Source organism: Protopterus annectens, chromosome 3.part0 (assembly GCF_019279795.1).
Source record: "Protopterus annectens isolate FY-2018-M chromosome 3.part0, PAN1.0, whole genome shotgun sequence".
NCBI classification, from domain to species: Eukaryota; Metazoa; Chordata; order Ceratodontiformes; family Protopteridae; genus Protopterus; species Protopterus annectens.
Window position 1 is genome coordinate 1516688040 of NC_056731.1, and position 11687 is coordinate 1516699726.

Here is an 11687-nt window from a genome sequence, read left to right on the forward strand (position 1 = left end):
ACACCCATCATGGAAAACCAGTTCCTGCTAGCATAAGGCCCCACTCCATCAGGGCAGCAGCTACATCTACAGCCTTCCTCAGGGGGGTGCCAACCAAGGATATTCTGGAAGCTGCAACTTGGAGTTCAGTACACACCTTCACCAAACACTATCACTTACCACTTTACTCTAAGACTAGAGTTGGCTTAGCCACTGCAGTTTTGCAGGGCCTTCTAGCCTCCTCTAACCCTGTTTGACTGCACCTCCCATCCTTAGCTTTGGGATTCTACCCAAGTGTGATGACTGCAGCAGGGTAACACGATGAACATAGTACAGTTTTGTACCCACCATAAATGTAGATGTTCGAGTGTGTACCCTGCTGCAGTCCAGATTACCCTTCCTCCATTCCCCTCTGACCTAACTATAACCTTTCAATACCTTAAAATCTGATACAACCTTTGTGGTGTATTTGCTTATAGCTGGAGGGATGCTTTGTTTGTGCTAAACTTTTATTATTGGTACTATCTACTGACCACCTTTTGGGGGGGGCACCTGACATCTGGGGCAAGAAAAACTGAAGAAAATGGTGTCGGATGCCTCTTATATACCCCTGGCACACTGACGTCAGGGAAGAAGTGACAGCAACCGAAGCCAGACCAAGACTTTGGAATTCAGGCCGACTGCGGGACCACCTGACGACAGGATAACCCAAGTGTGATGACTGCAGCAGGGTATACACTCGAACATTTACATTTATGGTAGGTACAAAACTGTACTTTTTAGTATATTGTAACCTAGGGAGAATTTGTTCATTTTTTTATTTCTGGTTTTAGCCATGTTTCAGTGGTAAATAGAATATGTGGGGAGTAAGTTGTTAGCTAAGCATGGGGTTTTGTAATTTATTACATAAACTCCATAGGTTGTTATGGAATATTTTGAGACTAGAGAGAGAGAGAGAGAGTATTGAGATCAATGTTTGGAGGATTTGTAGTAATCATAAGGGATGAAATAGTTGTATATGGTCCAAGGTTAGGGTACACATTATCACTTACTTTTATTATTATTCAGGTGTCGAGCCACGGAGAGAACCATTTTTGTTTACTTGTTATTTTAGTAATTTTGAGCTTAAATAACAGTTTTGGACTGGTGTTATAAAAAGAGGGTGTAGTGTCTATGGCATAGGTTCATAGGTAGAGACTAGGCTGTCTGCCCTAGGGCATTTATAAGCCTAGCCAGAGTGTATTTGGCTTCCGCCTCCCTATTAGATTAGCCTACTGTGCCTCTGTAAAGTAGGTCACAGAAGGTACCCTTTAAGATTAGTTTACTGTGCCTCTGTCTAGCAGGGACACAGAAGAGATCCCAGGGGAGAATTTGCGATTTCCCATCCACGCGTCCATCGTTGTTGGAGATGTACTTCGTGTTTTACTGTTGCAGTCATTACATTTGGGTAATCCTGCTGGCAGGTTGCCCTCAACCGGCCTGAATTCCAAAGTCTTGGGTCCTACATTGGCTGCTGTCACTCCTTCCCTGACGTCAGGTCATCAGGGGTATAAAAGAAGCAGCTGATGCCATTTTCTTCAGTCTTTCTTGCCACGCGGTGCCTTAAGCAGAAGCAGTTCGCAAGTGCCGGTCGGCTGACTCCTGAGATTTTTGTGTTTGAGTTTCAGATCCGAAGTCTTCAATAAAGCTAAGTACCCTGTTGGGGAAACTTTTTTTCTTGCTCCAGACCAATGTCAGAAAAAGTTAATAATTGTATTTCTTGTGGAAAGCAAATACCTCATAAGGATTTTCATTCTTACTGTATTCCTTGCCTAGGCCCTGATCACAACGTTACTGGTTGTCGGTTTTGTGCTAGATTTAACTAACGCACTATTAAGCGTCGGTATGATTTTGCTTTAAACTTTTTTGGATGCCGGTTTAATTATCCTGAAATGTCGTTGGATAGCCATCCGACTACCGGAGTTTACAAAAAATGCAAAGAAAAGGATAGAGAAAAACAACCGAGGCCCAAAACCGACGACAAAGCTTCTCCTAAGCCAGTCGCTGGTTCTCAGTGAGACCCCTAATGCCTGGTACTTTAGAGTCGCAGGCCGCTACCGACTTTCATGTGGAGTCGGCCATGCCGCTGGATACTCAAGGTATTGGAGCCTCGGATGCTAATCCCTCAGATGGGTCCAGAGCCGCTGAGCAGGTACCGGCTCCTGAGGGTGTCTTCAGACCTAAACATCTTTACATTAAAATGACTTCCAACTTCAAAGGCAAAGACTAAAGCACCTTCTAAAGCAAGGAAACAAACTCAAGAGCCACATGTTCAGGCCTCTATGCCCAAAATACAGATGCTCAAAATGGCCGAAGACTTGATTACTTTGATCAGGGGTTCCCATCCCCCTCCTGATAAGAGGCCTAGGCAAGACACTGACTATGAATCTTCAGATCAGGTTTCTATTTCTTCTGATTCCTCTTCTGATCAGGAATATTCTCTCCCCCCCCCCCTATGAGGATTCTGATGCTGAAGAATCTATACCTTCAGCATCTCCTCCTGAGGACTATTCCTTTGGGGAAACCTTGCATACCATGAGGGAGCATTTCCACTGGGAGAGCCAAGATTTTTCAGAATCTAAAAAGAGGCTCAGGGATTTTCTTTTACAACCTCAGCACAGGCCTCTAGCCATTCCACCTGTGTTAGACATTGTAGATGATGTATTTTCGGAGTCTAGTCTGACCTCTGACTCGTTACCCCCAGCTCCTGTTAAACCTGACAGATATTACAGGGTTCCTGACTCTCACAAATTTCTTTTTAGAAACCCTGCTGCTGACCCAGAAACTATTTCACAGGGTCCAAAAGGAGTTAAGGCTTCCACTGCAAAAAACCCAACCCCCTCTGACAGAGATGCATGGGCACTGGATAGATGGGATAAAAAGGTTTACACATCTGCAACTTTGGCTATAAGGGCCTTAAACTGTCAATTTCATATGCTTAAGTATCAGCAACATCTCATGGGATTGCTTAAACAGAAAATGTTAAATTCTGAATGTGCAGAAAACAAGGAAATGCAGGATTTATTGTATGCAGCAGAACAAGTTGGAAAACATACTTTGCAATGTGGTTTTGATTCTTTGGAGGCCTCCTGCAGGGCTGCAGTTACGGGTTCTGTAATTAGGAGGCATGCTTGGTTAAAGGAACAAAATCTGCCTGATCATGTTAAAGTAAAATTACTAGATGTATCTTTACAGTATGATACTTTGTTTGGTGTTAAGGCAGAAGAGGTGTTAAAGAAAATGGAGGACAAAGCTAATTCTATGCAAACTATCAAAAGATTTTTTACAAGTACAGCCACCTAGGTTTAGTAGACATTGGCCTACAAAGACTTGGTCCTTTCCTATGTCAGACAGACCTCAAAGGGGCAGATCCAGATGCCCTAGGGGCAGATCCCAGGCGCAAGGTTCTTATAGGCCCAAGCAATGGGGTGCTTCTACCTCCAAAGCTGGAGAAGATATCTCACAAACATACAGAAAACATTCCCAATAACTTCCCCTGCCTGCACCAAGCACTTATCTTCTAGCAGCACCCTTAGGGGGAAAATTAGCACTTTTTGCTCAAAATTGGCACATCATAACCCAGGACAAGTGGGTTTAAATATAGTGTCACAACGCTACAAGTTCCATTTCCATACTCTGCCAAAGGCAAACGGCTGGCCAGATCTGCCAAAAAATCAATGGGCAGAGGCACAAAAACAAGTCTCATCCCTCATGGACATGGGGGCCATTCAACAAGTACCAGAGCAAGAGCAGGGGCAAGGATTTTACTCAAGACTGTTTTTGGTACCCAGAAAGGACAAGGCCTGGAGGCCGATACTGGACTTATCTATTCTGAACACTTTCCTGGATATTCCGAAATTCAAAATGTTGACCTTGCAGCAGCTTCTGCCCATGCTGGGCAAGAATGCTTGGCTTGTGACTTTAGACCTAAAAGAGGCATACCTGCATGTTCCAATCAGACAATCATGCAGAAGATACCTAAGATTCAAGGCTGGTTCAATGCATTACCAATTCTCTGCACTGCCCTTTGGCTTATCTACTGTGCCCAGAGTCTTTACAAAGTGCCTGGCACCAGTAATTGCATTCTACAGACAAAGAGGAATAAAAATATATCCTTACTTGGACGACTGTCTACATGAGCATTGAACAAGGACATTCTTCTTCAACGTCTGGCATTTGTGAAAATACTTCTAACATGCCTAGGGTACACAGTCAACATAAAGAAATCAAAACTAGTACCCTCACAAGAGATAATATTCCTGGGTGCAAACTTGAATACAACTGCCCAGATGGCTTATCTCACGCCAGACAAACAAAGGCAACTGACTACCTACTTCAAAATGCTGGCAACAAAGGCCCAGTTATCTGCAAGAAAAATTCTGCAGGCTTTGGGCTTCATGGCCTCTTGCATCCTACTAATTCCATATGCAAGACTGCATATGAGGAAACTTCAATGGTACCTAAAAAGTGTTTGGACTCAACATTGCCACAGCCTGGAAACTATAATTACTCTCATTCCCTGCCTGCAAAGGCTTGTCACCAGAACAAGGGACAGCCATTCACATTACCTCCAGCCAGACAGACACTAACAACGGATGCATCAGACTATGCCTGGGGAGCCCACATGGCAGGAAGATGCATTCAGGGCACATGGTCCTCAAACCAAATGCATCTACATATCAATCAAAAAGAGATGTTAGTTGTTCAAAATGCACTGATAGCCTTCAAGGACCTACTTCAACTGGAACAACTACTGATAAAGACAGACAACACCATGGTCATGTGGTATATAAACAAGTAGGGGGACACACATTCTTACCCCCTTTACAGACTAGCCATGACCTTGTGCGACACAGCTTTGACTTACCAAGTACATCTGCAGGCACAATGACTGCCAGGAAAGACTATTAGGCCACTGCATTCATTTCTGCTACTTACACCATGGCAAGCCAGTGCCTAAAGGCATTAGGCCACATTCTACCAGAGCTGCAGCCACCTCAGCAGCCTTTCTCAGGGGAGTACCAACCAGAGACATTTTAGAGGCAGCTACTTGGAGTTCACTGCACACCTACACAAAGCATTATCATCTGCCACTCTACTCTAAATCCAGGGCAGGCTTTGCCACTGCAGTCCTGCAGGGCCTCATAGCCGCTCCTACTACTGTCTAGTTCCAGCCTCCCAACCATAGCTTTGGGACTCTACCCAAATGTAATGACTGCAGCAGCGAAACACGAAGAACATATTACAGTTGTGTACACTTACCATAAATGTAAATGTTCTAGTGTATTCACTGTTGCAGTCCAGGTTACCCACCCACCTTCCCCCTTTTTTCTTTTGGATCTTATTTTTCCTTCTCTGACTTATATTACCTATGTGGTGTATTTGCTTATAGATGAAGGTAAAATTTATATTGGTGTATTTCTGAATATAAATATATATATATATATATATATATATATATATATATATATATATATATATATATATATAAAGTTTGGCTACCCTTTTTGGGGGCACCTGACATCTGGGGCAAGAAAAACTGAAGAAAATGGTGTCGGCTGCTTCTTTTATACCCCTGACGACCTGACGTCAGGGAAGGAGTGACAGCAGCCAACGCAGGACCCAAGACTTTGGAATTCAGGCTGGCTGAGGGCAACCTGGAGCAGGATTACCCTAATGTAATGACTGCAACAGTGAATACACTCAAGCATCTACATTTATGGTAAGTGTACACAACTGTAATTTTGTAGATGGGTGGATATTGTAGATGATTAATATGTTGCCTAGGTAGGGAATGTTCATATATAGTGGGGTATGTGAGTATGAAAAGGAGTAAAAGGTTAGGGTGAAAAGAGGGATCATTATTAAAAATGTTGATAGGTTAGTACGGAGATGAATATGTTAGCTGTTGGTCCAAGAAATGGGTGGGAGGAGTTATGGTTAAGAGTGCAATTTTATTTGATGTGTTGCTAATGTGGGAGTGGTGTGATGTGCTATTACTGTAAAGTATGTGGGGGTGGGTGGGAATTGGGGTAGGGTAGAGTAGTGACGTGAACCTCAACATAGCAAGGGTGAACGGAGTGTTCTGACACCCCTGTGACAGCAGTAAGGCATGTCAGAAAAATATCTATTTAGAGTGGCTAATTCCAGGTAAGACTTTTCATGTAGTGTCACTCTAGGACCTGGGGTGTAGCAGATGTATGACAGAAGTGAAAATATTATACAGAAGAAAAAAGAACATAATTAGTTTTCTAACACTGGATAGCTATGAAGAAAGCTAGTAGGGAGGAAAGATATAGCTATTAGGAATGTGAATTCAACTGGAAGAGAGTGGAGGGTTGGTTCTCTCCATTGCAGGATCTTTAAGGCTATATTGACTCTTTAAAACCTGCACTTCATATCATTTTGTGGCAGTATTTTTTGGAGGGAGACCTTTCTAGTCAGGTGTTTGAATGCACTTGCAATTAGAAGGAAAATTACCTTTTTTGCTTCCTGAATTTAACCACATTCACTCTGAAAAATGTGAGAAAAATAGAAGGTAGCATTTGTCATGATATAAACAGTAATAACTCCATATTCTTAATAACAACTAAGTAATGACATCTATGCACAATTACTGAATGATTATTTTAAGTTTGTAAATTTATAGTTACACTTCTAAAGTAGCTTAGCTATTTATGCAGTTATCCAGATTTAAAATTTTGTAAAACCAAATTACCACTTCAGTTATACATTTATAGCATTCAGGACAGGCTATAAACACACACATATATAGTTCAGCTTGACAAGTGTAAAGCAGTTCATATCACTAATAAACAGTGCAGCATTTCCTTCATCTCAATTTTATTCTATTAAAGCTAGTTCATTTTCATTCACAAATAACACATACTAGCTTCTAAGACTGATATGCACTGTGAAATTCAAGCCTAGGAAGATCTGTGATCAATTCAGCAAGAAACTACTATGTTTTAGGGGGAGCACATAAAATTCACAGCGTCTGGGTAAAGCACTTTTGGAATTTTTTTAGTCACACAGCTTACAGCTTACAACTGTGCTAGAATGGTCATTTTAGGATATTTATTTATTTATATATATTTTTTCCAGACCTTAGCACAAAAAACACGAGGTAGGCCATGGCCACTACTTCCTGCTCATCTTTTATAGAATACTGGGTTGTATAAATTGAGCTGTGCTGCAAAATGCTACTGTGCATATTTAAATGTATTTAGCTTAGATTCCAATGGTTTGCAGTCAACACACTACAAACAGCAAGGACTGCAAGCTCTTTCTGAATTTAGTCAGCTCGTTTATGCAGTGCCCCTAATCCAAGAACTGATTTTAGACAAATAAGCAATTATTTAGTATTGCAACACAGAGATGTCACTGTCATTTAACATATAAACATTATAGATGCAAAGGTTCATAGATACTGCATGCAGCAATGGCTGTCTTACAGAAACACAATCATTTTTATGATAGCAGTTAATATTAAAGCCTATGGGTAAGCGAGACCTGGAAATCCATTCCCTTTGGATGATCTTAAAAATGGTGCCTTGCTCAGCAACACACTCAGATTGTACCTGTTTATTGAATGATGAAAAAAACACATTGATTTGGGTGGGGAATGGAAGGTGAGGAGAGCTCACCAACACCCCTGTGAAAGCAGTAAGGCAAGTTTATAGTAATCGTTTTTCAGTAAGACTGTTCTTGCAATATCTATGCAGGAACCAGGGTTGTACATATAGCAGATGTGTGAGAGAAATGAAAATATTGTACAGAAGAAAAAGGAATAGAATTAGTTTTCTGACACTGGTTAGCTCTGGGAAGAAAACTATTAGGGAGTAAAGAAATTTGCAATCTTCAAAAAGAACTCACTATAGTTAATACCTGGTGTACAGAAATGAGCTTAAAGCAAATGCTAAAGGTATAGTATGGTTTCTGTCAGAAAACAGAATTACACATAAAATACAGAATATAAAGAACCTCTTACTAAGCAAAATGATAGCCAGGAGCCTAGACACATGCCTTGACAGTTCCCTGTCCTTTGAGAGGCAACTGTAGTCAAGTAATCCTTCCAGTTAGCAGAACTGATTGCAAACATATTTCACCCAAATCCAGTGAGATTATCATTCCACTTTATTCAGCACTGATCAGACCACATTGTAGAGTACATGGCTTTATTCTGTAAGTATTTCACAAGACATATGCATAAACTCAAAAGCCCCAGAGGTTCCTAACAAAAAAAAATCTCTGATCATAAGAACCTTAGTTACCAGAAGAGACTGGAAGTCTTGCCTCTATTCTGTGTCTTATTGACTCCTGACAGGGGATCAGTGCCTTGATTTCTATGCCTTTAGAGATCTGGTGGTCCTTGACCTTGTATAGCTCAATAAGTAAAACAACTCAGGTAATTAGAAGCAGAGATATAAACCTTCTTTAACAGATAAACAGAATGCTTTAGAGAGATAAATTCATCATTCAGCACCTCCCGTTCTGTAAATAAACATCCTCTGCAGATTAGACAGTGGGATTCAATACCTTCCTTCAGACAAAACCTACATGCCTGGATTAGTCCTCCCAAATTAATCCATGGACTAACTGACTTCTCCCTCCTTAAGAAAGGAAATAGAGACTGAGAGTCAGTGTTGGTGAGTTGTTCATGGACTGTACACTATGTGGCCTTGAAACTCCAATGAAACATTTATGTGACATAAGGCCACAGACATCCCCAGCCCCACCTCTAAATAGATGGCACCATCAGTTTTCCAGTTTACACAGAGAAACTCAAGAATGTGCACCCATATTGGGGTCTATATCATATGACCAAATTGCACAAATTGCGAACACTCATAATATCGAACGTACCAGACCCCAAACTTCCTATTGTGGGAGGCTGTGCCTCCCACACCCCCCACTAAAGATATAGTCCAACTCAAAGACTGCACTACAGTAAGGAAAGGGCAAATATCCCATTCTTCACTGTACCACAATCTCAGAAAAAGCACTTTCGAGGTCCGGTACATTCAATATTATGAGCGTTCGCAATGTGTGCGATTCACTCATATGATATAGACCCCCCAGGAGAAGTGAGTGGGCACAGTTGCTTAACTCTTCTCTTTCTGCAGTCAGCTCTTCTAGGAAGTCTGCTGACAGAATCTGTCATCTGGGTTGTAGTCGGCTCTCTATCAGCTTACATAAAAACAAAAACGCTACTTTACCAAAGGTGGTCTCAATAAGTAGAGAAATGCAGGAAAATAAAATTCCAAGTAGCATAAAGCAAGGTTCAGGGTGGATAAGCACTTTCGGTGAAAAACCTTCTTCAGATGATCTGAAGAAGTTTTTTTACCAAAATCACTTATCCACCCTGAACCTTGCTTTATGCTACTTGGGTTTTTATTTGTTTGTATTAAAGAATTTGGTTCTAACATGATGTGTTTGTCTCACGACAGCCTTGGTGCTATGTCTCATCTTTTTTCCTGCAGCTCTCTATCAGCTGACTGAACCTGAGTCAACTGGATTGTAGTCAGCTCTGTATCAGCTGACTGAACCTGACTCATCTGGGCTGTAGTTAGCTCTGTATCAGCTGACTGAACCTGGGCCATCTGGGTTGTAGTCATCTCTCTATCATTCATACCACAGAGCTGACTTCTTCAGCAATAATTCACACCTTAAGACTTTGGTATGTTTTTTGTAAACTATATCGATCTCATCAAGTTCTAGCATTTTTATGTTAGCTTTCTCATGCCTTTCCTTTAATCCATAATCTGTGATTCCTTGTTATGCTGACTGTATTCAGCCAGTGATCAACACAATTAGTACTCTTTGCACATTGTCTATGCATGACATAGTTTCTCCATTTTCTTATCACAAAAACAGTCTAGGCAATTTCCTTTTGGGCATTCTCATTGACAGTAAGATACTTAAAGCAGTTTTGATTTTTAATTGCATATGACTATAAAGACATGTATAATCCCCAGTTTTTCTGGCCTCCTTCTCTGTGTTTGCATTCTTGCCTATATATTGCCACCTCAGCCAGTACATGATGCTGATTTCAGTTATTAAAAGAAAAAAAAAAAAACATAAAACAGATATCTTGATGACCATGAGTACCATGTATATGTATATGTAAGTGAGTATGTGCTGTTTTACTGTTTTGGCATTTTTTCACAAATTCCCCTTAAGTGATGACTTTCTTTTGTCTTCCTTTATAGTCCTGTACCCTAGAATGTGAAGGCAAATTGTCATCTACCAAAACTTGGGACATGTGCAAAGAATTACTGCAGGCAGGCAAATCAGAAGGTACACAAGAAGGAGAAAGCACATCTACAGAAAATGAGAAAGAAAGTCTTGAGCGTCTGCTGGCCAAACGGTACGGTGGGTTTATGAAAAGGTATGGTGGATTTATGAAGAAAATGGATGAACTCTATCATCTTGAGCCTGAAAGTGAAAACAATGGAAGAGAAATACTGGCCAAACGATATGGGGGTTTTATGAAGAAGGATCCAGAAACTGGTTCCTTGACAGATTCTTCTGACCTTCTTAGGGATCTCCTCTTTGGTGGTGACAACAGAGAGGGTGACTATTATATGGAGAATACTGGTAAGGAAAACAACGTAATGAAAAGATATGGGGGTTTCATGAGAAGCCTTAAGAGAAGTACAGATCAAGAAGATATGGCCAAAGACCTTCAAAAGCGATATGGTGGTTTTATGAGAAGAGTAGGCAGGCCAGAATGGAAGCTGGACAACCAAAAACGATATGGTGGTTTTATGAGGCGCTTTACTGACCCTTTATTCTCTGAAGAAGATAGTGAAATGAATTCAACAGAAGATCCTGACACTGAAAAAAGATATGGTGGATTTATGGGATATTAGAAGCCAAACAAAAGACTGACTTATTTATCATATTTATTGTACTGTGTTGCTTGCACTGTACAGTTTTTTACTGTCTAGTTAAAATAAAATTCAGCCTCTTATTTTAAGATTTTTGTTATTTAAAAGTGAAGAACCTATGTCTGTTAAGTCATATTTAAGTCGTACTGTAGTTTTCAGGCTCAAATCAATGTTTGTTAAATGTTATCTATTTTTGCATTTAAATATAGATTTAACTCCTACTGCTTAGCTGTACATAAAATAAATTTGTCATCTTAATTGCACATTGGACTGTGAATTGTAATTTAATTGCTTTACTTTTTTGAGTCACACATATTATGAAATAACTATTTTGGTTAAACAGACAGTATTTGCCAGCTTAAGAAAAAAAAGGCTTGTCACACCATGTTATGCTGAGAGTTTCCCATATCTACAATGGTCTTTACTAATGGTGCTGGGGAATCTTTATTTTATTTTATTTTGCCTTTGTTTTCCTGGAAAGTCCAACTGGGTTTAGCTAAAATCTTTTTCAGCAGAGTCCCTGGGAGAAATGCTCCTTAAATTATTTGTAAAAATTATCAAAATTACATATAGAATGACAGTTTGTAAACAGTACACAGGTATTTGTAGAATACATGATATTTTAAACAATGTGCATAAATTTGAGGAGTACATGAATAATCAAGCAGTATTTATATATTTACAAATCACATCACAATATATAAACTATTATATACCATATTTTCAAGGTGACCTTATAAATCTAAGCCAGTTGTAGTGTAGATTATTTTCCATTTG

The 11687-nt window shown here is 40.2% G+C and overlaps 1 protein-coding gene across 1 annotated transcript in view; it reads left to right on the forward strand.

The window, feature by feature from the left end:
• PENK (proenkephalin) overlaps window positions 1–11173 on the forward strand; it is a 191423-nt gene extending 180250 nt beyond the window's left edge. Inside the window, exon 3 of the mRNA XM_044065545.1 lies at window positions 10230–11173. Within this exon, the coding sequence (XP_043921480.1) occupies window positions 10230–10892 (663 nt within the window). The 3' untranslated portion in view covers window positions 10893–11173. The remainder of the gene's footprint in view (window positions 1–10229) is intronic.
• Window positions 11174–11687: the final 514 nt, after the last annotated feature.